Source organism: Mustela nivalis (assembly GCF_964662115.1).
Source record: "Mustela nivalis genome assembly, chromosome: 1".
Classification (NCBI taxonomy): Eukaryota; Metazoa; Chordata; class Mammalia; order Carnivora; family Mustelidae; genus Mustela; species Mustela nivalis.
In genome coordinates, this window is record NC_139020.1 from 206,232,533 (window position 1) to 206,258,482 (window position 25,950).

A 25,950-nucleotide genomic window follows, 5' to 3' on the forward strand; every position below is an offset into this window, starting at 1 on the left:
TTTTTTCTCCATACTAATACGCTTTAATAGCTCTATGATGGCATTACATAATAAGTTAACTTTTCCAACATGTTATTATGCACATTTTCAAGTACCCAAAAAGTTAAAAGAATTATGCAGTGAACACATATATCCCAATCACTTCGATTACCTTTGTGCTATATTTGTTATCGCATTGTCCATCCATATATCCATTCTTCTATCCACTCTCCACTGCTAAGTCCCTGATAAACACTAATCTATTTTCTGACTCAACTAATTTGACTCTTATAGGATCTCGTATATGTGGAATCAGACAGGGTTTGTCCTTTTGTGGTCCTTTATTTATCTTCTTTCACTCAGCATGATGTCTTCAAGGTTCATCTATGTTGTAGACCGTGTCAGAATTTCCTTCCTTTCTAAGGCTCCATAAATAATATTCCTTTTTACATATATACCCCATGTTGTAGGGAAAGGTTTTTTTTTAATAATGTCTTTATTCTCTTCCTGATTCACTGGTTTTTCTCTTCACTGATGTTAACAAAAATGATTCCAGTATTTTCTTTGATGTTCCAGGTCCGAAAGTGGTTTGGAGAGATCACGAAATCTAAATCTGAGTCTGAGGCTTATACACTTTCCACCAAGTTTGGCGCTGACTCAAAACCCAGTGAAGTAAGAGGGCTTGTGACTTACTCTAATGCTTCTCCCCCCAACACCCCAAATCCCCTCTCCCTGTCTTAGTATGAGCTCCCTTACCTAGAGGGAATGGAAAAGAGCTCTTCCTGATGATCTGACTTGCATTCCCCATTCTCACTGTATAGTTCCTCAGTGACTCTTCCCTGATCACTGATAGTGTTTAAGCTAGCTTATGTATATATTTTTGTCATACAAAGGAACAGGGGAAGACCTATCACCAGCCACTACCATCTAAAGTAGAATCTTCTGTGGGGGAGACGTACAATCTCTAACATAGCACAGGGGTCATCATCCTCTGAAATCCTGCTATCCCGTAGAGAGGTGAATATAAGCCCAGTGGGATTGGTAGATACCATAGAAAAGAGAGGGACCCCACCCCAGCTGTTTACATAATTATAAGGAATAATGGAATCACCTTCCTGGGAAAGGATATGGTCCTGTTAGAAAGAAGACCTCTGTGGAACTCAATGGCTGGTATCTATCCATTCTTCCATTGATATAACTTGGGCTCAATGCACTACCTTGTACCTCTCTACAGTGGTCCTTTATTTATCTTTTTGAAAAAATGAGAAAATATCCTTCTTTAAGAAGGCATGCCCCTAGATGAGTAAGTTGGGATCCAAAACTCATAATCCATAAAAATTTTCCCAGTCTCATTTGTATACTCCCATGTGTACACCCACTACATCTGCAAGCCAAGGAGTTTTAGAATGTGTTGTTTTTAAAATGAACAAAATTGAGAAATTTCCAAAGTATTGTCTTCTACTTTCCTTGAGCTAGTGTGTGATATTCTCAGCATTGGAAATACTGAGTCACTAAAAACTTATCTATCACTATTTGGAGGACAGAAAGGAAAATTCATTCTAAATCTTTGAAAAAGGACCAAAAGGAAAACATGACCAGGAAAAAAAGACTTAGGGCATGTCAAGCAATCAGAAAAAAATTTTATAAATATAAAGTTTAATCATTCCCAATAAGAGTAAAATTGTAAAAGGTGCTGGCTGTTGACTGTGACCTTTGAAAGACATCTCAGATAATCCAAAATAATTCCCAAAGCTTCCAGCACTCCAGTAACTGGAGATTTTTTATTATCATTACTTAACATTGTGGAAGTTGAATAAGATGCTTGTATCTTTGAAAGGGGAATATATATTAATTAACTGTAAGAAATACATTCACTTTAATTTTTTATATTTGTATCTGATTTTTTTATTATGTTCAGTTAGCCACTGTGTAGTACATCATTAGTTTTTGATGCAGTTCAATGATTCATTAGTTTGATATAACACTCACTTTAATTAAAAGAACTTCTTAAGCTTTTATTTTTCTAGGCACAGGATATGATTAAAAAGCTTAAAAAAAAAAAATCCTTTCACTCTCTACGGACAAATTTGTCCCTGGTATAAATTTCGAGCTCTGCTCCCTAGAAACTTGCTAACCTTGAAAGGCCAGTTGTGTAACCAGGCAATATTGTTTGTGGACAAGGTCATGTTTGACTGGGCAGGGAGTTCTGTGAATGAACCATAAATAGTAGGAGGGGAATGATAGCTTTGGACTGTCCACATACAATGACTCATTCCTCAACCAGGCCAAGAACCTCTATCTTCATGAGTTGCTGTAGAAGATACTGATTTTCTTGTGGGACTAGGGGCTTTTAAACCAAGCTGTAACGTGTGGGTGGTTAAAAACTATATTTGTTGAGTTCTACAATGCATCAAGATACTGTAGTAGGCAACGGACCTACAAAAGGAACAAGACCAACACAGTCTCTGCCTTCATGGGACTTTCTTCATAGACAAAAACCAACTTAAATTCTGGAGCAGGATACGGTGCCTGAAATTTTATAAAAAGAATTCTTCATCTGGGATTTTTGAGAAGTCCTCCCATATGAGCTGCAAAAGTCCACACTTGACCTAGGATTCCAAAATGCTAGATCGTGTCATCCTTGAATGCTGGATGGAGCTCTTGTCACTAGGGACTTACTAACAAACTCTGAACAAGCCATAATAACCCAGTTTTTGACCAGTCTGATCCAGTTCAGATGCCATGTTAACCCTCCAAATGACCCCAAGATCATTACCATCTAATTGTAAAAACAAAAAACACACCCACCAGCAACAGGACAGACCCCACTGTGCTCATTTAAGAAAACAGAGGTGGCACTCTGATTCCTAGAAACCTCTTCCCCCTCCCTTAAAGCTCCCCACCCCAAATCAGCTTGCTTACCAGTCCCTTAATTACCCAAACCCTATAAAACCCTAACAATGACCTAATTGGGGAAAAGGTGCCTTCAGAACGTAAGCTCTCCCCCTGCTGTTCTCTGGCCATGGAATATATCACCTGCTTGCCATCAAATACTGTTTTTGTTGTTTGGCTATTTGGTGAATGGTATTGAGTCAGCAAAGAACCTACCCCTTCGGTAACATTCTTCCAGTTCTGCTCTTTCTCTCTCTTTTGTTGGTGGTGGTGGTTTGTTTTGTTTCATCCTTACATCTACCTTTAATCTAAACACCTTCTGTGGGCGGATGTTTTTCCAGAGCAAGTGAAGAGAAAATATTCAGACTAGAACATTCAACTCCACGTGGAAAGTCACACCCCAGGATCTGATTGGCATGGTGAGGAATAAAGCTGAAGAAGACAAGGGAAATTATGATGGAAGTCATCCTTGGAAGGGAAAGATTTAGCCTTTACTTCCTGAAATGTTGTGCTCTCAATAAATGTGTATTTCATTGGATTTCTCTTCACTGTCATGTGTTCAGCCAGTTCTTGTCCCTGGATGCCCAAATAATGGGCAAATACTCCCTTGATGTTTTGTACACAAGGAGGCCCCTTCCAAAGCCTTTCCTCACATTCTTACACTCACTCATCCTGACCTTGCTCTTTAAACTCATCCAATCCTTCAGACTATCAGTTTCACCCAAACCATCAGATTTATCTCCTTTCTTATACAGGCTAAATCTCATGATCAACCATGTCAAATGATTTTCTTCCATACTCTCAACACCTTGCTCCCTCATTCTGATTCCATAACTACCTGGAAACACCTCAATCCCGAAACAATCCAACAATGGCAGGACTGCAGATTATCTGCCCAGCGGTCTCCACCAAACATATGCTCCTTATTAACAGAACCATCGTTGTTTGCAGACTTGGAACAGCAATATGCTTGGACACGGGGACCAGATGAGATTGGTTTAAGCCCAATTAGTCTCAGCTAGAAGTGATCCCCCCAGTAGGGACATCTGACAATGTCTGGAGACATTTTTTGTTGACATGACTAAATAAAGGTGGGGAAGGCTACTGGCATCTAAAGGCCAGGGATGATGCTACACATCCTACAAGGCACAAGACAGCCCCTACATACACACAACAAAGGATTATCAATCCCTAAACATCAGTAGTGCTGAGGCCAAGAAACCCTAGCCCAAACTAACCACAGAGACTGGATTCCTATTTCCTAGAAATTGTTGTAGGATGGGTGCATTTGGACCAATTCTAGATAATGAGATATAAGAAATATCTACTGGAAAATACTTTTTCTCCTTGATAAAAACAAAGACAAATCAAGAAAAGCCTGCTCATGTCTTCCTGTTTGGGGCTGTTACACAATAATATGCTTGGAGAGAAGGTACCATGTAAATACTGAGGATGGAAGAGTGAAAAGATGAAATTAATCTGGGCTTTCATGACATTGTTGAGCAGCTCAATCAAACCTTGGACTTCCTCCTCCTATCTCTCCTATCAAGCCCTTATTTTTAAGCCACTTTGGGTCAGGTAATGGCACTTGCGGTCCAAAGCATCCTTCTTTATGAACAAACCACATCTCTTAACCACTTCTCCATCAAGGCAGTGAGATCCCAGACTCACTCATCTTGGAGTTATTATAAATATGTGCTTTCTGATCTAAACAAGACTTTCCGTGCTACCTGGAACTTGCTCTTCTTATCCTTAGTCAACTTCCCCTCATGGAAGGTTACAGTTTTTCACTTCCTCCCTCAATCCTCATCACCTTTCTCTTTATGTGAGGCAGAAGACCTTGTCTCCTACTTCACAGAGATAATAAACACCAGCTGATGGAAACTACCTCAGCTTCCTAATATTCTTTACAAATATCCACATCCATACCCACCCTTGCTTCCTTTCCTCAAGTCAATGCCCATAGTCCTCTCTTCCATTCTTCTACAGCAGCAAAGGACTCTCTCCTCTTGTTTAAGGTTAATCCTTCCATCTATACTTTGCTCATCCCCTCCTGCCTGTTTGGGGACCTTTCTCCACTGGTACCTCCTCGCTCTGTCTTGAGTCTTCCCCTTCTCTGACGTCCTCTCTCCTGGTTCTCCCAGTGGTATTTAAATATGCTAAAAAGAGGTCAGGGAACTTTTTCTGCAAAAGGCCAAATAACAGATATCTTTGACTTTTCAGGTTATAGATGTGTGTGAGTTCCCCTTAGAAATATAACAACCATTTCTAGCTCACTGGCCATACAAAAACAGGCTGCACTCAGGATTTGACCCCCCCCCCCAACCAAGCTATAGTTTGTTGGCTCCTGTGCTAAAGAAAGAGAAACAATAGATGTTTCTCAAATGGCCACTTGTACATTTCTCAATTCCTCTCTACACCCTACACTAACATATCTACTTCTTTGAAGCAGAAGTCTTCTGGGACCAATGACAGCTGGGTAAGAATGAGGGTCGTATCTCTGGGGGATCCCCAAAGGAAAATCTGGGGTTGAAATGTCTCCACTGTGCACCAGGTGGAGAGTCCCAAGATAAGCTGAAGAGTTCTCTAGACTGAAGACTAGACACCAATCATTCCAGGAAGAGTCTCGCCCACAGGGGTCCATGGACCTCCTGGGATAGGCCAGCAGCAATCCTGTGTGTGTGTGTGTGTGTGTGTGTGTGTGTGTGTGTGTCTCCCCATGTGTGTGTGATCCCCCTTGTGTCCAAGAGGAATCCTTCTCCCAAATCTAGAAGGGAGCAAGGAGGTGCCAAGGAGATGGAGAATCCATCTCCTTCCATCACTTGAGAAGCTGCCCCTGCTTAAGAGTTCTCAACTCCCAGGTTTGAGCCCCAAAAAGAAATGACAACATTGAGGGGTCTTAGCAAGTGGAAAAAGGATGGACCAGTATAACTGACACCTATCAAACAGAGCTGCGGTAGTAGGTAGACAACTTAAAACAAGGTAATTCCAATAAGAATTGAACTCAATAAGATAAGAACATAAGGAGATTTGAGTACAGCACCAAAACGCCTTATGGAACTAAACAAAAATGGAATAATTAAAAAGGGGAATTTTTCTGGTTGAATTAAAGAAGAGTGTGGTCACTGTCAGGAGCCTCATTAGAAGACGACCACGTGGAAGAAATCTCTCGAAGCAAATAGCAAAATGCCAAAAGACGAAAATTAGGAAGAAAAAAAAGTTCATCTGAGAGTCCCAGGAGATCTGACATGAGAATAATAGGGGGTTGGGAAGAGTAGGAGGCAGGCATTCTAGTTCCTTCTACCCCAAAAATCCTCCCTGCTGCAATTACCTCTCTTTCTCCCTTTCTCTCTCTCTCCCCCTCTGCCTCTCTCTTCACAGTCAAAATTCTAGAAAAGTTGTTTATGCTCTGCTGTCCCCACTTCCTCCCACCCCCTCACTGCTCAGCTACTATGGTCTCATTTCTGCCTCCAACACACCCAGGAATGGCTCACCTTCCCAAATGCGTCCTCAGGGTGGAGGTTTCTCATTCTCTTCTAACTTGACATTTGGGTCACAGTTGACTCCACTTGTCCTCTTTATTTTATAATCAAGTATTTTTTCCAGGTTTTCCAGATTTATTTTTATTTTTTCCAGGTTTTTTTTTTTTTCAGATTCATTGACACCTCCTTGCTTCCCAATCTCCTCACTCCCCATTTTAATTAACAGATAAAAGTTGTACAATATTATGATTTGATCTGCATATGCATGATCCCCTTTTCTTCTGGAAGCTTTCTCTTCTCTTGGTTTTCCTGGGATTGCATTATCCTGTAAGGGCGGTCAACTCATTCCAGTCTGCCCAGCACTTGCCATCTTTAACACTGAGAGTCCCATGTCCCAGGAACCCCTCCATTCCAGGCAAACCAGAACCACAACAAAAGCCCGTCTTCTCCTGTTCCAGAGTGTCTCAATTTGGGTTCCCCCAAGAGCAAACACTGAGACAAGGATTCAAGTGTAAGTAGTTTATTTTGGAGATAAACTAGGAAACACCAGCAGGAGGGTGAAGAAGTGAGTCAGGGAAAGAAAGGCAGCCAGTACAAGATGTGTTCAAAGATTTGTTATTGAGCAGGCTACCACAGTAGGCAATGAAAGTTCAATCCCGGGGTTGGGGTGGGGGAGGCTCTGGGTAAGCACAGGGGATACACCTCAAACTCATCTCATCTGAGGGGTGAGGGAGCTGGGGGATGTGTACACAGAGTCCAGGCTGTGGTTGAGAGCTCTTCCAGAAAGCATTTCTCTGCTGGCACTTCTCACTTGCCATGTGCCAGAACAGGAGGACTCTGGTGGCAAATGCTGGCCATTAGAAGTAGCTGAAAATGTGAGGATCAAGGACCTAAGTATGCCATGACCACCACATCTGCTGTACACAAGATTCCATTCTTGAACTTCAGCAAGAGTTCATGAACCACCTAAATCTAAATGCCTTCAGGGGCACCCAGCTGGCTTAGTTGGCAGAGCATGTGACTCTTGATCCCAGAGCTGTGGCTTCAAGCCCCACACTGGGTGTAGAGATTACTTAAAAATAAAAAAAATTGGGGCACCTGGGTAGCTCAGGGGGTTAAAGCCTCTGCCTTCAGCTCAGGTCATGATCCTGGGATCAAGCCCCCGCGTCGGGCTCTCTGCTCAGCGGGGAGCTTGCTTCTCTCTCTCTCTCTCTGCCTGCTCCTCTGCCTACTTGTGATCTCTCTCTCTGTGTCAAATAAATAAAAATAAAATCTTTTAAAAAATTAAAAATTTAAAAACTTAATAAATAAATGTATGGGGGCACCTGGATGACTCAGTAGGTTAAGTATCTGAACCTTCATTTCAGCTCAGGTCAGGAACCCAAGGTCCTGGGATTGAGCCCTGTGTTGGGCTCCAAGTTCAACAGGGAGTCAGCTTGAGGTCTCTCTCACTCCCTCAGCCCCTCCCCCCTGCTTGCTTGTATACTTTCTGTCTCTCTAAATAAATAAATCCCTTTTTTAAAAAATTTAAATAAGCAGGGATGCCTGAGTGGTTCAGTCGTTAAGCATCTGCCTTTGGCTCAGATCATGATCCCAGGGTTCTGGGATTGAGTCCAGAAGCAGGCTCCTTGCTCAGAGGGGAGCCTGCTTCTGTCTCTGCCTGCTCTTCTCCCTGCTTGTGTTCACTCTCTTGTTCTCTCTCTCTTTGACATATAAATAAATAAAAACTTTTTTAAATTATTAAATAAATATATGTGTTCATAAGCATTTTTTTCTTCTTCAGTTCCAGATAATAGTAACTCCATCTTTCCTGTTGATTAAGTTGAAAACTTTGGGGTAATTCTCGTTTTTTTTAAGATTTTTATTTATTTATTTGACAGACAGAGATCACAGGTAGGCAGAGAGAGAGGAAGGGAAGCAGACTCCCTGCTAAGCAGAGAGCCTGATGCAGGGCTCCATCCCAGGACCCTGGGATCATGACCTGAGCTGAAAGGCAGAGGCTTTAACCCACTGAGCCACCCAGGTGCCCCTGGGATAATTCTTTACTCCTCTCTTTCACACCCCATTATCTGATCCATCCACAAACCCCATTAGCTTTATCTTCAAATGGATTAAATTTCTTCCTAGCTGGTCCCTTTCCTCTCTCACCCGCATTATCATAATAGTCCCAGGAGAGCCACACAGATTATTATCAGTAGACCCAGAACTCCATTCCTAGTCTCCTACCTCAGCCCAGGATGTCTGTTCCACCACACCACCACACTTGTCCCTTCCCATAAGTGCCAGCCAAGATAAGAGCGACAAGATTGGAGTCTCAGGAATAATTCAGGTTTACAGACAATCCCTTGAAAGGCGGCATATGGTGCAGAAAGAGATCAAGTATTGTAGGCACAGACTGAGTCCATATAACAGCTCTGCAACATATTCACTAAATGGTGTGGTGAAAAAATAATGAATACTGTTTTTCTGAAAATAAATAAATTTAAAAAATTAAAAAACTATATTCATGGGTTGTTTTAACCCAGGTAAAACACACACACACACCAAAAAAAAAAAAAAAAATGACAATGGGCAAGCCACAGTTTCCCCAGCTATAAAATGGGGTTGGTAATTGTTCCAACCTCACAGAGTCATTGTGAAGATTCAGTGGGAGCTGTTGTGTCTATCTAGCACACCATACATGCTTGATAAACTGTGGTTTTTGTTATTTTTATCTACCAAGAATGCCCAACCTTTGCTCTCCTGGACCCAAAGTGGTAAAGGGAACCTCCTTCACATGTATCTCTCTACTCAAAATTAGACAATCATGAGAGATGTGGAAGGGAGATAGGTTTGAACCAGCTCCACTGTGGAACGCCCCCAGCATGACTCAAAGATGTGACCACAACCCCATTTCCCCATTTCTCAACACACTGGGGGAAGATGAAGTTTCCTCTTCTGAGATGCAGAAATTTCCCCTGACCCAGATAAAGTCACTTGGACCAATGGCCCCCTTGGGTAGACGGTTTAGAACAGGATGCCCACCCACTCTGCAGTCTGTAGTCTACTTGGGAGGCTAGTTTCAGTACTGGTGAGTTGGGGCAGGTATGGAGGTGGGAGGAGACAAGGAAATGAGGTGAATGCTAACCTTCCCCCACCACCCCTCTGCTCAGAACCTCCTTGCCATGATCCCCGGCTCTCAGTCAATGCAAGAATTCTTCTAGTCATCAAGGATAGTTGTTGATCAATAAATTGATCAGTTTGGAGAATGTCAATCTACCTTTGGATACAATTCTGGGATTGTCCAAAGAGATTTCCATGTCGACTTCTGTTCAGCAGCAGGATAGTACCAGCCCCCTAGGGGGTGCTTCTCATTATCATAATCACTGGAGGAGCACCAGTCAACTAGTGGGTAATAGAGGCTGAACTGCATCTCCCCCAAAATTCATGTGTTGAAGTCCTAACCCCAGTATGTCAAGAATATGACTGTATTTTGAGGTAGGGTCTTTGAAGAGGTAATTAATGAAAATGAAGTCATTACAATGGGCCCTAATCTGATATGACCTTCCATAAAAGGAAGACATTAGGACACAGATACAGACAAGGGGAAGTCCGTGTGAAGACATGGGAGAGGAGGGTCATATAGAAGTCAAGGAGAGACGCCTCACCAGAAACCAAGCTCTTCAACACCTTGATCTCAGACATCAGCCTCCAGAACAGTGAGACAATAAATTCCTCTCATTTAAGCCAGTCTGTGGTGCTTTATTATGAAAGTCCCAGAAAACCAACACAGTGGCCAAGGGCCACACTGTGAGCTGACATTTTGAGTTCTAACATTGCAAGAGCTGATAGCCCAGCAAGGTCCGCTCAGAAGTCAAGTGAATTACTTCCTCAAAGATCTTTACAAACGACAAACAGCCTAAAGGCACAGGCAGGTAGATAGCTCTGCTCAGTCCTGGGAATCTGACCACACACTGGGCGCAGTCCTGCCTTTCAGCTGGTCTGCCTTTCTAGAAGTTTCATAGGACACATCTTGGCAGAGGCCTAATTCTGCCACATAGGTTGGGCAAACCGCACCTGAGACCTTGAGAAAGTTGCCTGTCAAGAATAATTTTTCCCGGGGCGCCTGAGTGGCTCAGTGGGTTAAGCTGCTGCCTTCGGTTCAGGTCATGATCTCAGGGTCCTGGGATCGAGTCTCACATCGGGCTCTCTGCTCAGCAGGGAGCCTGCTTCCCTCTCTCTCTCTCTCTGCCTGCCTCTCCGTCTACTTGTGATTTCTCCCTGTCAAATAAATAAATAAAATCTTTAAAAAAAAAAAAAAAAAGAATAATTTTTCCCCATCTGCTTCCCAGAAGCTGCTCCACATCAGACAGGCTCTCCTACTGGGAGCCCTGTCCAGGCACACCACGGTCCAGAGGAGTCAGGGAGTTTTCAGCTCCAACTCAGTCATCGTCAGACCCAGAGCCCCCAGGCCAGCACTGCTTCCTAGGAGCCATGATCAGGGACTTGGTGAGTTTCCTCAGACCCCAGAACTTGGAGACAATTTCTAAGACCTCATCCCTCTCCAGTAAAGTACCTGCTACAGACTGCATTATGGGTCCTCACCCAATTCATTTGCCAAATCTGAACCCACAGTGTGATGGGCCTTTGGGAGGTGATTAGGGCATGGGGGTAGAATTCTTGTGCCCTTATAACAGGGACCCTCGAGAGCTCTCACCTCTTCCAGCATGAGAGAACACGGCAAGAGGGTAGCCATCTATGAGTCAGAAAATGGACCCTCGTTACACACTATACCTTGATCTTGGACGTCCCAGCTTCCAGAATTTCAATAAATAAATCTCTGTTGTTTATGAGCCACTCAGTTTAGTTTTTTGGTGCAGCAATCTGACAAACTAAGACACCATCCTATTGAAGAAGCCCATGGGCATCAGGGTGGTTCAGTCAAGTGTCTGCCTTCAGTTCAAGTCGTGATCCCAGGGTCCTGGGATCAAGCCCCATGTGGGGCTCCCTGCTCAGCAGGGGAGTCTATATCTCCCTCTGCCTCTGCTGCTGCTTGTGTGCACTCTCTCTTGCTCACTGTCTCTCCCAAATAAATAAATAAAATATTAGAAACAAAAAATAACAAGCCCTTAAATCCTCACCGTAGAAATGCTCTCACTTGCACCCAAGGGGCCTTGCAATATCCAAGCTCCTGGTTCCATCTTAGCTATATCCATGTCGGCTCATGGAAAGGCGGTCCTCCGTGGAAGGGCAGAAGGCTCTCACCCCTAAGAGCCAAGGAGCACTGGATAAAGAGTCACACCCACCCTCAGGGGTGAGGTTCAACAGGAACATTTCCGCTCACAGATCCAATATGTAGTCTTGTCACAAGAGAGGTCATTCCAGGTGCCACCTTTGTTCATGCTGGCACAGTCCTCATCAAAGAGGTTGTTGGGTTCCTCTGGGTCCCAAAAGCTGGAGGAAGGAAAAGTGGGTATGGGGAGGGATGAATAGGTGGAGCTCAGGGGGGTTTTCAGAGCATGATATGTGATACTGTGACAGCGGATACATGATGCAAGGGGGTAATAATAGAGGAGACTGTGCAGGAGAGAAGGAACATAGGAAACATTTCTCTGTACCTTCTGCTCAAATCTTCTGTAAAAAACAAAGTCTATTAATAAAAGAAAGAATATGGTGGGGCGGGGGAGAGGAGGAAAGGCCTTCATGGTTCACGTCTCTTCCATCCTAATCATCTCTTCGGCTTTTCAGAATTACCTGAAGCTACCACATGATCCCCTTCACCCCAGCTTGTCCGCCTTAACTCAGCCCCGCCTCCCGCTCGCAGGGGTTAATCTCCTGCTCCTGAATCCCTTTCCTGCATCTGGTCAGTTTCTGCCTCTTACAAAGAATCCTTCCTTCGCCCCTGCAATCCTCCCAACCTTCCAGGTATTGTAGTGTCTTAGATCACATTCCCTTAAAGCAGAGCCTGATTTGATGATTTAGGTGCATGGGATTTATTAAGGGATGTTCTCAGGAGAGGACTGGGAGAAGCAGGATGAGGCAGGAGGGGGCGTGGAGCTGGGATGTGGGTTCAGTCTGATCTAGCCCTAGCCTGATCCGAGAGGGAGCTCGGGAATAGGAATAGCACCACCGAGTTATCTCAGTGTGTGACAAGGAATCCAGGCTTCTTTCATTGGCTATGGGCTGACCCCACTGGGAGTGGAGTAACCTTCTAGCTGAGCAGGCCCCCCATCACCTGAGGACAACTCTCTAAAGAGCATAACCCTGAGCCTTTAGCAGTCAGTGCCCCCTGCTGGGGGAGGGCTGCACCAGCCCATATGAGTCGTCTGAGCTGAGCACCCACAGCATCACACTTTGCCTTCTCTATTCACAGAGCGGTGCCTTACTCCAGGAAGTTTGTTTGTTTGTTTGTTTGTTTGTTTGTTTGTTTGAAGATTTATTTATTTATTTCAGAAGGAGAGAGAGAGAGCATGAGCAGGAGAGGCAGAGGAAGAGGGAGAGACAATCTCAAGCAGATTTCAAACTGAGTGTAGAATCAGACAGGGTGTTTAGTCTCACAACCCTGAGATCATGACCTGAGCTGAAACCAAGAGTCAGATATTTAACCAATTGTGCCACCTAGGTGCCCCATTCTTCCAGGAATCTTTAATAAAAAATGAGATCCCCATAAGGACACTAATATCTCTAATATATAAAGAGTCCTTAGAAATCAATAAGGCAAAAAATCTCAATATAGGGAAGCCTGGGTGACTCAGTCAGTTAAATGTCTGCCTTTGGCACCAGTCATGATCCCCAAGTCCTGGGACTCAGTCCTGTGTCGGGCTCCCTGATCAGTGGGGAGCCCACTTCTCCCTCTGCCTGCCACTCCCCTTGCTTGTGTGCAGTCTCTCTCTCTCTCTCTCTCTCTCTCTCTGACAAATAAATAAAATCTTTTTTTATTCCCAATATAAAAATATGCCAATGATATGAATAAACATGTCACAGAAAAGTTAATACCTGTGGCTATTAAACATATGAGAAGATAGCCCCTCTCAGGCATTATAAGAGAAATGCAAATTAATACTATATTGTGATTCCATTTTCACCTATAATTAAGCTATCAAAAATTACAAAAGCTTGATGAGCTCTTGGAGAAGAAAAGCGTAGTGAAGCCAGTGAAAGAATAAATTGGTATAACCACTATGAGGGGCAGCTTGTTAACATTTACTTAAAATACAAATACATACACTCCTTGAAAAAGTAAAGTATAATGGCCAAGAGTATAGACTTTAAAGATACGTTGGTTGGCAGTGCCACCTGCTAGCTCTCTGACCTGAGGTAGGTTGGTTAACCTCTCTGTGCCTCAGTCTCCTCATCCTGAAAATAGATAATAATAAGAAAACGGAAAATGATAAGAAATAAGATAAAAATAAAATGGAGTTGATAACAGTACTTTCCTTACAGGATTATTAAAAAGATTAAACAAATGGGTTAATGTATGTAAAGTCCAGAGAGTCAGAGACAGACACAGAGATCCTGTTCATCCTCTTGGCATATCAAAAACTTCCTCTTCCTCCTGCCCTGTCACCACCCTTCCTTTGTTTTTTTCCCCCTTACCCACTGGCCTGGGGACCTGATGTATGTGAGCAGTTGTGCCAAAAGGAGATGTTGCAATGGAGGAAAATTTAAAAGGTACCGGGACCAGAAGCCCTATCCGCAAAAAAGCACCCTTAAGCTTCCTCTATCCGCCCTCACCTAGGATTCTAGAGAATCTTCTGGCTCTAATTGCACAAAGACCCACAGGGAGCAGAGACCCCAAAAGCCCTCAATACTTGCCTCAGAGTGACAGGTGACCCATCCAGCCATTTCCAGTCCCCTTCGCGGTCCCTGTCATTCAGCCCCAGCCAGTATACCCGTGGAGAGCCATGAGCCTTAGCCACAAAGTTCTGCAAGTACAAACTCCATTCAGCCATCAGTTTAATGACATCAAATATAAGTAGTCTAAAAACACCAACGAAGAGCTAGAAATTGTCAGATTGAATTTAAAAAACAAGATCCAACTATATTCTGCCTACAAGAAATCCACTTGAAAATAATGACACAAATAAAATAAAATGATGGGGAAAGATAAACCATGCAAACATCTGGGCTCAAATCCCAGCTCTGACACTCACTAGTTGTAAATGACCACAGGCAAGTTTCTTAAATGTACTGTGCCTCAGTTGCCTCATCTGTAAAGTACAAATAATATGTACTATGTACAAAGCATTTTGCTATCTAACCATGGTAGCCTCAAATCATTGCAATTGCTTACAAAATGCCAATTCTCCTCCACGGGTGGAACTATTTCCCTACCACCTAAAAGCATAGGAGGACCCATGTGACTTGCTTTGTGAGTACAAGTAAGTGGAAGCGTTCAGAGTTGCCTCTTCCATTTTCATCATTGAGCTACGGGGACTGTGTTACTTTAGCACAACATAACCTCTCCTGACTCACACCCTAACCTACAGGGTTGTAGCTATGTTAATGTAAGATATAAGATGTTTGGAATAGAGCCTGGAGAATAGAAAGTGCTAAGAGATAGCCATTATTGTATCTCCAGGTTAGAGGAAAAAACTGAGACTTAGCATAAGAAACGCAAACAGGATTTAAACTCAAGTAGGGCGTGTCCTCACAACCTTGTTATTAAAAAAAGTCTTAGTGGCTCAAAAGCAATTCCAATTTCTCTCCATCCAGACCAGGGAAGGATATGTGAATCCCAATGATTCTCAAGGGCTTGGAATGGATAGATCACCTGTTCAGCAAAGCTACTGATGATGACCAAGTGAGAATAATTCTCCTGGCAGAACTTCCGGGCTTCATCCCATGACTTGGTGGTTGGGGAGAAGTAGTAACACTTTCCTTCAAAAGGGACCCAACCCTCCGGGCAGGTGACCCTGGTACAATCTGGAGACAGAACACAATGCTGTCAGAATGGCCCCAGAGCCAGGGTCATGTACATGGTGTGCCATATAAAGTTGTGCAGGCTGTGTACTGCTCAACTCCAGGTAGCACCATTCAGATAGACGGCAGTGTGAATCACCCCCATGGATATGTGCAATGTGCCAGCTCTGTCATGCCCCCCATCTCAGGGCAGTTCCCCAAGTCCCACTCACCTAATAACCCCCGTAGTTCTCGGAGGGACTGGTTGGTGTTAGTTCTTATGTGGTCAATGTCTTTCTTCAGGCCAGCTATCCCTGCCATGCCAGTCACTGTTAGCAGAGATAGGCTGGAAGGTTAGAAACCCAAATCCCCATCTACCCACCCACCCACCAATGACTGCAAACACACAAGACACAAGCAAGATCAGTGCTCCCCACTGCACCCTCTTTCTAGTAAGTGGTGCTAGAACTCAAAATGACATGTGCAGTGCCTAGAGAGGGTCCTAGAGTGGCTCAGGGTCCTAGAGTGGCTCTCGATCAATGCCTAGGAGGCATTGATCTCTGGGAGTTGGGGAAGAGTGGAGATGGTGGACTTCCTGGAGGAGGTGGGTTTTGGAGGGAGATGGTGACTCAGTATCTGTGAACAGAAGAGGGAGGCTCCATTGGCAGGCACCACCTTGGAAGCCAAGGTACAGAGGCAAGTGTTTTGGGGAAGGCTGAACCTCATGGAGCTAAAGCTTAAAATAGGATGAGGTCCGATGTCCAGGTCCTTGAATGCTAAGCCAGGAGTTTCGTGTTGGACTCTGGGCAGTGAGAAGCCATCACTAGGTTTTGAGCAGAACAGTGGCTTGATCTGAGATGTTCAGAGAAGGCATGCACATAGAATGGAACAATTTTCAGACTTCAACAAACATGGTGAAGGCCATGTCAACCCAGAAGACTTTGCTACAACTAATGTGTGTATTCTCCCTACTCCCACACAAACATGCCCTCTTCCAGCTTGACACTCTTCCCTCTTACTCACTGCCATTCCTGTCCATCTCCAGGTCTAGTCACTTTTACCTCCTAAAAACTTTCTGTTCCACCCACTTCTCTCCATCCTCATGGCCACAACTCTCATTCAAGCCACCATCCTCCTCCCTTGTACTTATGATGTTGCCTCCTACCACTGGGCCTTTGCATATACCTGAAGCCCTCAACATCTCACTTGATCAATTTTTTCTCTTCTCTCACTCAACTAAAGCACTCTTTCCCTAGAGAAGCCCTTATTGAACCTCCCAAAGATAAGGTCAAGATCCCTAATTAGATTTTTTTTAATAGAATGATTTTCCTTTGGCCAATTCATTGAGATTTGAAATTTTATACTCATTTTTTTTCAAGATTTTATTTATTAATCTGACAGAGAGAAATCACAAGTAGACGTAGAGGCAGCCAGAGAGAGAGAGAGAGATAGGGAAGCAGGCTCCCTGCTGAGCAGAGAGCCTGATGCGGGACTCGATCCCAGGACCCTGAGATCATGACCTGAGCCAAAGGCAGCGGCTTAACCCACTGAGCCACCCAGGCGCCTTTATTTTTTTAAAGATTGAAATTTTATACTCATTTGAGTGATAATTTGGTAAATGGTTCTCAATACCTGACTGTGCTGTCCAACAGAAATAAAATATAAACCACATACATAACTTTAAATGTTCTAATGGCCATGTTTTTAAAGAGTCAAAAGAATCAGGCAAAATTAATTTGAATGTTATTTCTTTACTTATCCCAATATATCAAAGGATAATTTCAATGAGTTATCAATATTAAAGATTCTTGTTATTAACATTGTTAAGATATCTTACATTCTTTTTTGTAGCAAGTCTTTGACATTGGTGTGTATTTCACAATTACAGCACATCTCAGTTCAGAATGACTGCACTGCAAGAGCTCAATAGCCAGTGACTCAAGACTAATGGCCACCATATTGGATGGTGGAGGTCTAGACTCACATGCACAAACACACACCACACACTCCACAAGAACAGGATCTGGGCCTGAGGTGCTCACTACCCTACCTATGCCCCAAAACCTAACACAAGCCTTGGTAGAGATGGGATTGGAAGTGGTCTTGGAGTTGGGTTTGAGGACTCACATTGAGTGTTCAATATGTGTGGGATGAAGGGACAATTGGAACCACTTACCATTTGCTTGCCATGCCATCTGCTGAAAGGTTAGTATCTTCAGCTCTTCTACCATCTCCTGGTCTATGAGGAAGAATCCATCTTGAGCTTAAGTCCTCCCATGATCAATGCTCAGTTTCTCCCCAAGCCCCATCCTCTTCCTACTCACACTTAATCAGGGTCACAGCCAGACCAGTGCAGCTCAGGACCAGGGACACCACCACCAGCAGGCACAGGTACACCACCAGTCTCTCCTCCTGATAGCATCCAGGACACCTGGACTTCTGACTGAACTGGGACACTGGAGTTACTGGGGGATGAGGATGGAGACAGAGAGACCAGCATTAGTGCTTCAGAGAGTGAGGAAGACACACTTGAGCCTCTCTCCAAAAGCAGACAGACAGAGATCCATGGTCATGACTGTATCACCAGATGGGGTCAGCAAGAGAGGATCAGGGGAAAAGAACTGTGAAGAAGCCCAGAAGAGCACTTACTGTGCTCTGGGGCCACCCCTTCTCCAAATTATAGCCCCTCTCCATCTCCAAATGAAGCCACATCTCCATTCCTATCTCCATTTCCAAATCCAGCACCATCACCATAACCTAACACAACTACAACCTAACCTAGAACACTCAAGAGAACTTACTGTATGCCAAGCAACCTGTCACATCCTTGTTATCTTATTGGATCCTTATGACACAGATGTAATTATTATTATTCCCAGTTTGCAAATAAGTAACCTGAGGGCTTGGAGAGGTCATGCATGACTTGGACCCAGTACTGCTTCAAACATTTATGATGCTTTTCTTATACTCTTCAGCAGCCCCTGTCCAAGCTGCTCCCCATTCTAGGACCTTTGCTTCAGAGGCAGAGACTGTTTCCCATACCTTATGCAAGTAGGAGGTGGAACCTAAAAATTATCAGTCAGGCACCCTGCATCCCTCGGGGTCTGGTCTAGACTCAGAGGGGAGGAGCTTCTGAAAGGACACATTTCTCTGCCCCCAGGGTCTCCCTCTGTGGCTAGAGGTCTGACTCAAGCATACATGCGACCATGAGAGGGAAGATAGGGATCCACAGGGAGGACATGAGGACTTACTAGCTAGGGATGGCTGGAACGGAGGATGCTCCAGACTGACACCTGGGAGAAAGGGGGGAAAAGGTTGATTCAAAGTTGCTGGGGGAAAAAAGCTGCTGAAAGACTGTCTTCCAAGATCAACACCTCCCTCATCCCATCTGATTTGTTCTCTAATCAGAATTGGGGAACTGGAGGGAAGACTTCCAGGTGTCTCCTCTCAGGCTTCTTAAAAGGTCTTCCCACTGCTCACCCAGTTGAGATGTTCGGGGGACAGGGGTGAGGTCCAGGCCTAGAAGAGGTCAGAAAGACAATGGTTATGCAGACCAGGGCTTCATCCAGGTAAGCCAAAAGACCCCAGCCCTAGATTCTCACCTTTGATCTTTGGGGACTTGCAGGGAAGTGGGGGGTTCTCCGTTTTATTTCCTGGGGGGGGAGGGGGAAGAATGGTTGCTCAGGCCCAGAGCAGGACAAAGCCAGCACTGGTTTCCTGTACCCCCAGCCCCAGCTCACCTGCCCTCGGAGGCCTGGGTGGAGCCATTGACTCTGCAGAAGAGAAGTTCAGGATTAGAGCTGGCATGAGGGTCGGAAACGTATCAGAGGCAGGGATGGAACCAGGACTGGGATGAAATGGAAAGCTAGGGATAGGGTTGAGCATAAGAATGGAATTGAGGGTGGGGATGGGGACAGGGTTAAGACAGAGTGACCAACCATCCTGGATCTTCCAGGACTTGCCCAGTTTTAAAACTGAAGTCCCACATCCCAGGAAATCACTCATTCCTGGGCAAACTGGGACAGCTGTTTACCTTAAGTTAAAGACAGGTGAGTTTGGGCTAGTGTTGGAGTCAAGGCTATGGTTGGGATAAGAATGGGGTTGAAGAGATGGGCTGGGGACAGTGATGGACATGGCAGTAGGGTTGTGAGTCAGGATGTGATGGAGATAAAGATTGGGACTGGAGTTGCACTGAGTTAGGGGGAAGAAGTTACAGTTAGGTTTTAGTTCTGCTGGAGTAGGGTGATGACTTTGGATTTGGAAATAAAGATGGGGTAGAGATAGGGCTGCAATTAGAGATGGGGAGGGGGCTAACTTTGGGGAAGGAGTACTACTGATGGTCAGATGGTGAAGTCATCTTGGTGGTGGGTTTGAGAACTGTATTGGTACCAAGTGGGACCCGGGAGACAGATAAACAGCCAAGCGAGTTCACCTCCTCCCTCTGTCTGAGCCCCATGGTGCCTAGGGACCTCCCAGGTTGGTCTGATTCTGGATTAAGAAGTGGAGGATGCAGCATCCCACCCCACATAGAATGGCCCCTCTTCAAGGACACCAGCACAGCACAGTCAACCCTCAGAGGCCCTAGTGGGATTTGGCTCAGGGAAACCACAAAGCCTTCACTTTTATACCCACTTAATCAGATTCTTGTTGAGTCCCGGTCCAGGCACGAAGCACCCAAGTCTAAGATCTAGGTCAATCTGGGCCCAGAATGTGAATGCGAAGATGCTGGGGAGCCACTGGCCCACTCACAGTTTTATGAAACACCAGGTTTCATGTCTCAGGACCTTTACAACCCACCAGCTCTCTACTGGACATCTCTTCCTAACAAACTCCAACTCATACCTCAAGTCCCACTCCAATAGCCCCTCCTCTGTGGCCAATCCTCCCAACACTCAATTCCCCCTGGAGATTTCCCCATTCTCTTTGTCCCTCCCTTCTCAGACCTGCTCCCCTGAGACTGTGCCCAGAACTGTCTCTCCCCTCAAACAGAGAGATCCTCAAGGGCAGCCAGAGACACAGATACTCCCACCAACATAGTGCCTGGCATGAGCTGGGTACACAGGAGGCTCACTGTGTGTCCATAATGTCCAGCTAACATCCTCTGGGGACCCTGATTTCCCCAGGCTATGAAACACACATTCCTTTACCCTGGCCTCAGAGAAGTCATCTTACCTGGCTTGGGAGGAAGGTCCTTGTAGGGTGGCGCCATATTCTCATAGTCATCACCGTCATCCTCCTCCTCTTCTCTGGTCCCTTCCAGAGGAAAAGCAGGTGAGAGTCCAGCCCATTCCCTCTTCTGTCCCTCAGGCCCCCGTTTTCAGCCACAGGGTGGGGAATACTATAATCTGGGTCCCAACCATCCCTGACCCCCAGGTCAAGCCTGGCCAGGGCCATACCTGGCAGGTACATGGCTGCAGCTAACACAGGATCCTAAGAGGCAGAGCCAGGGATGGACAGCTTCTGCCTCCTATGCCTCCTGCTCAGGTGCCTGTGGCTTCTCTCAGTTCCCTTTTTCATCAAAAGTCAAGTACATGCAAATCCACCTTAAGGGGAACCACCCAAACCACACACACACACACACACCCACACACACACACACACTCATACACCTTTTTCCCAGTTTGGATTCATGCACAAATGTGACAATGACAGCAACCCCTGCATTCAAGCACCAGGCCCTGGGTGGAAAAGATGGATAAGCTCCTTCCTTCATAGAACTTTCCATCAAGACAAGACACTGAACTAGCCTAAACATAGAAATAAACAAATACAGTTTGATTTTTTATTTTATTTCCAGCAGTCACTAAGCACTGTTTAAAAATAAAATGGAGTAATGCGATAAGATAGGGGCCAATGTAGAGATATAAAGAAGATACAAAGAGGTCTCCTGGAAGTGACATTTGCAACAAAATGTTGACGTGATAGGTGCTAAGTACTCCCGCATTCCACAGTGAGGTCAGAAGACACTGGCTCATTTCTCTCTGACTGCATAAGGACAGCAAGCACGTATTATTTCACAGTTTCTGTGGCTTAGAGTTCAAGAGTCGCTTGTCTGCGTGGTTCTGCCTCGGGGCCTCTCATATGCAGTCAAGAGGCTCCCTGGGGCTGGGTCTCTGATGGCTGGGCTCCGGCTGAAGGATCTGCTTCCAAGATGAAGTGCTCTCCAGAGGGTTGGTTGAGCATCCCCCACAGTGTGGCAGAGGCCAAGATGGACGCCATTGAGCCCTTTCATGACTTAGCCACCCAAGTCACAAACTATATCCTCTACTATTCTTTTCACATGGACCAGCTCAGAGTCATGGCGGGAGACAGCACGAGGGTGTTCACAACAGGATGTAAGGATCACTCGGGGCCAGTCACCACTGTCATATACACAGAACTTGCAAAAGCAACTTTTTCACCCTGAGCTTGACATTGACTGGAAGTTATTTAAAAAGTGAAAATTAAAGACAAAAGTCTGTTCACCCCATGGGTAATGCAAGGGATGAGGGTTTGACTCATATCTAAAACAGCAAGAAGCAAAAGCATGGACTTGGGGGGAAGGTCTACAAGAAGAGTGGCTGCTTCTTTGGGTTCAGCACGGATGTGGGAGTTTCCTGTGAGCCAAGTGAAGGCGGTAGAATAACCAGGCTGGAGCCATTTGGAGAACTATTCCCAAGAGGGTAGCCTGCCTGTGCTTCTCCAGAGGACCGCCATCAGCCTTTGGGACCAGCGGCCTTAGGATATGCATCAGTCATCTCTTCTCTCATTCCATGACTCTGGCAAATTGAATTTTTAGAAGATGGCAGCAGGGGCACCTGGATGGCTGTCATTAAGCATCTGCCTTTGGCTCAGGTCATGATCTCAGGGTCCTGAGATCAAGCCCCGCATCAGGCTCCTTGCTCAGCGGGATGCCTGCTTCTCCCTCTCCTACTCCACCTGCTTGTGTTCCCTCTCTCGCTGTGTCCTCTCTCAAATAAAACAATAAAATCTTTTTAAAAGAAAGAAGAAGAAGGCTGCAACAGTATCTCTTTGTGCTACATGTTCTTATGCAATGTGGCCTTGCCACTCCGACAAGAAGTAGAGTCCAGGGACTACTGTCACTTGGGCACCCAACTCTTGATCTCAGCTCAGGTCTATGATCTCACAGTTATGAGTTCAGGTCCCACATTGGGCTCCATATTGGGTGTACAACCTACTTTTTTAAAAAAATTTTTTTTTATTTTTTTTATTTTTTTAAAGATTTTATTTATTTATTTGACAGAGAGAGATCACAAGTAGGCAGAGAGGCAGGCAGAGAGAGAGGAGGAAGCAGGCTCCCTGCTGAGCAGAGAGCCCGATGTGGGACTCGATCCCAGCACCCTGAGATCATGACCTGAGCCGAAGGCAGCGGCTTAACCCACTGAGCCACCCAGGCGCCCCTAAAAAATGTTTTTAATTAAAAGAAGTAAAGTCCTGTTCTCCCCACCCCCACCCCTTGAATCTGGGATGATGTTAGTGATTCTCTTATAACCGACAGAATGTAGTGGAAGTGATAGCTGGCATGCAGCTCCACCTAGCTGTCAGAATGCACACTCCTTGCTACCATGTTGTGAGGAAGCCCAAGCCACATCAAGGCAACCCACTCAATAGTCCAAGCTGAGGCCAGACTTCAAGTCATCCCAGCCTAGGTGCCAGGCATATAGTGAAGGCACCTCCTGATGTTTCCAGACTTCAGGACAGTAGAGTCACCTCCAGCCCACTGATTCTTCCCATCTGAGGACCCAGGACATTGTGGAGCAGAAACCAGCTCTCCTACAGAAACTGTGAGCATATTGAATATAAGGACCTAGTTAGCCAGAGTGACTCCATCTTGGTTAAAAGCCATTTTGTTGTTTGTGCAGTAAAACTTAAACTGACCCTGCCCCCCTTCCCCCAGAGAAACTTACATTCCCCCCAGGGAAACCAGTAAAATATGGTCAACTAGTTCCTAATAACAGAGCCCAGAATACAAGGCCAGGTCGGCCAGTTCTTGATAACAGAGCCCAGAATACAAGGACGCCAGGTGGAGACATCCAATCAGTAAGAAACACACATACTTTTTCCCTAACCACCAAAGAATGTAAACCCCGCCATTTGGGCGCCAATCTTGAGCACCAATTCTGACCAGAGTAATAGGTTAGGTCGAACAGCTACTATAGGGTAAATTGTAATTCAATTGGCCACCTGTGTGTGACCTAACGTAACTACAATCTCATTGGCCACCTATCTGTGGCCAGACTTTTGCTCTATAAAAGATAGCCTGTAAGATGGGGAGGGGTCGCCCTCTTCAGAGGTGGCCCTGACCGGTCAGTCAGTCAATTCTTGAGTCTGTAAGCTGGGAGTGATCGCTCTCTTCAGAGATGGCCCTGACCGGTCAGTCTGACTTCTAATGCTTAGCATAAAATAGAGCTTTGCATAACTTTCACCTTATTTCAGTCTTGTTCCCCTGATCAATAAGTCTGACTTCTAATACTTACCATAAAATAAAGCTTTAAATAACTTTCACTTTGTCTCAGTCTCGTTTCGTTTAATAACAGACCTAACACTGAAGTGATTTTTTTTTTTTTTGCCACTAAGTTAGGGGAGATTTGTTTGATAGCCTAGATATTGGAAATCTGGCAAATCTGTTAGAAATTCTGGTTAGCTCTATCTTCATGATATACCCAACATCTGAGCCTCCCAGTCTGACCTTCAGCAGCTTTCACTGGGATTACAATAATAGCCTCCACCTGGTCTGCCTGCTTCTGCCTTCTTCCACATAGCAGGACCCATAGAAGCAGACAGGTGGTCTCCAGAAGCTGAGGAAGAGAAAATTGGGCAGATGTTGGTTAAGGGGCATAAAGTTTCAGTTCTGTAAGATGAATAAATTCTGGAGGATTGGTGTATAAGAATGTGTACTGTGTACTCGAAATTCACTGTAAGGGTAGATCTTGAATCTTCTATGAAAGAAAGAAATAAGAAAGAAGGAAAGAAAAAAAGGAAGGAAGTAGAAAGAACGAATGAACTATCAGGCAATGGGTATGTTGATAGCCCCATTGTGGGGAATATTTCACAATATACATGTATATCAGATCATCAGTTTGTACATTGTGAAATATTCCCCACTCAAATTTCCTGGCCCCCAGCCAGAAAACACCAGAAGCCCTGGAAGCAGCCATGTCCTTTCAGTGTCTGCCTCTGTGGTCACCCTGCTTCTCCCTGTGTGTGCCTGTGTCTCAAGCCTCTCTCTCCTTTCTCTGAAGTTTTATACCACCTGGTGGCTTTGGAGATGGAGGAAGGGGCCACAAGCCAAGGGATGCATCTCTAGAAGCTTGAAAAGGCAAGAAAACGGGTTCTCCCACTAGATCCTCTGAGGGAATGTGGCCTTTCTGATGCCTGGTTTCAGCCCCATCAAACAATTTGAACTTCTGACCTCAAGAACTATCAAAGAGTCCATTACTGTTGTATAGCCACTAAATTTATGGCGATTTGTGATGGTAACCACAGGAAACTATTCCATACTGCAAGGGGCAAGACCCCAATTCCCCCTCCGAGGGGCTTTCCACTAAAAGTAAATCATAATCACAATTCATAATGGGCTGAGCAACATGGAAATACCATCAAGACCGTATACACATTAGAATATTAGGCTGAGCTAATATTCTGTTCTGTTGTTCTGTTCTTCAGAACAAGAGCAACTTAAAATAGAATTTCTTGCCTCACAGATCAATATAAGCAACCCACAGTCTCCACAAGCAGAAAGTCTTCACCAGCACATGAGGAAGGAAAGTGACAAAGCCCTTGTTGAGGTTGGGGGGTGGCGGGTGGCAACAGACCAGCCTCCCTCTGCAGAGAAAGCTCACCCCAGGGGCTGGGCTTTCCCCTGTTAACCCTGCATGATGTTACGTGCAGAACCTCCCCAGCCTGCCTGAGGCATAGATGCAGCCGTTCCCATTCTACAGACGGAGAAATGAAGACATCGAGAAAGAAGGAGCCTGTCTGCTGAACACACATAGGACCATCAGGCTCCAGATGAATGGGGGGGGGGGGTGTTAGAGGGGAGGGAGCGGATGGAGGTGGGGTTATACCAGCCAAGTAGACTGATAGCATCTCTGTCCATCAAGGGCGCCCCTTGAGATGAGTGGGCCCAGGGCAAGGAAGTGCAGTGATGGCTGGATGGTCTCACTGTGACTGGGTAATGACCACAGCCAAGGCCATCCTTCAGGACTTGCCACACAGTAGGTACTCGGGAACTAGCAGAGCAATCCAGTCCCATCAACTAGATATAACATAAGGCTGACCCCAGCTCTGCCCCATTCTTGCTGTGTGACCTCAGGGGAGTAGAACAACATCTCTGAGCAAAGGTCCTCTGATATGTCCATGGGAAGTGTCACGGGCAGCTCGACAAATCGACCAGGAATGTGAGGGTAAGAGGATGGTTAAGAGACAAAGAGATGGGGGCAGGAGGAGCACTGAGGATGATGTCCAAGATTTTATTCCACATCTTGTAATCATTTATAAGGCAGACCACAATAGGAGGAGTAATACATCAGTATCTAGTCAGATGACCGCAAGTTTCTATAACAAGTTTACATTAACTATAAGCAAACCTTGTGATGTCAGGTAGTCTCGGCTAATGCCATTAGCAAGACAATCAACCAGGGAGTGGGTTATGGGAGGTACAGGAACAACAAGGACCAACTAAGAATTCATGCCCCTGACCACATTGTTCCCTTCT

The 25,950-nt window shown here is 45.1% G+C and overlaps 2 protein-coding genes across 5 annotated transcripts in view; one reads left to right on the forward strand and one right to left on the reverse strand.

The window, feature by feature from the left end:
• Positions 1 to 3,409, forward strand: part of ADGRE3 (adhesion G protein-coupled receptor E3) — a 49,970-nt gene extending 46,561 nt beyond the window's left edge. Inside the window, exons 15-16 of the mRNA XM_082709440.1 lie at positions 556 to 651; positions 3,213 to 3,409. Of these exons, the coding sequence (XP_082565566.1) occupies positions 556 to 651; positions 3,213 to 3,221 (105 nt within the window). The 3' untranslated portion in view covers positions 3,222 to 3,409. The remainder of the gene's footprint in view (positions 1 to 555; positions 652 to 3,212) is intronic.
• Positions 1 to 25,950, reverse strand: part of CLEC17A (C-type lectin domain containing 17A) — a 31,317-nt gene that overhangs the window by 2,860 nt on the left and 2,507 nt on the right. Inside the window, exons 1-13 of one of the 4 annotated variants that reach the window (XR_014305456.1) lie at positions 20,630 to 20,722; positions 20,406 to 20,486; positions 18,974 to 19,006; positions 18,836 to 18,886; positions 18,714 to 18,752; positions 18,485 to 18,526; positions 17,558 to 17,698; positions 17,410 to 17,472; positions 15,467 to 15,562; positions 15,106 to 15,257; positions 14,148 to 14,257; positions 11,474 to 11,786; positions 10,661 to 10,817 (exon numbers count right to left, since the gene is read on the reverse strand). Coding sequence is in view for 2 of the 4 variants with exons in the window: in XM_082710538.1 (XP_082566664.1) it covers positions 11,654 to 11,786; positions 14,148 to 14,257; positions 15,106 to 15,257; positions 15,467 to 15,562; positions 17,410 to 17,472; positions 17,558 to 17,698; positions 18,485 to 18,526; positions 18,714 to 18,752; positions 18,836 to 18,886; positions 18,974 to 19,006; positions 20,406 to 20,486; positions 20,630 to 20,642 (954 nt within the window). In the remaining 2 variants the exon portion in view is untranslated. Of the gene's footprint in view, positions 1 to 10,660; positions 11,787 to 14,147; positions 14,258 to 15,105; positions 15,258 to 15,466; positions 15,563 to 17,409; positions 17,473 to 17,557; positions 17,699 to 18,484; positions 18,527 to 18,713; positions 18,753 to 18,835; positions 18,887 to 18,973; positions 19,007 to 20,405; positions 20,487 to 20,629; positions 20,723 to 25,950 lie in introns of those variants that run through there. The other 3 variants (XR_014305455.1, XM_082710538.1, XM_082710539.1) reach the window with 3 other exon arrangements.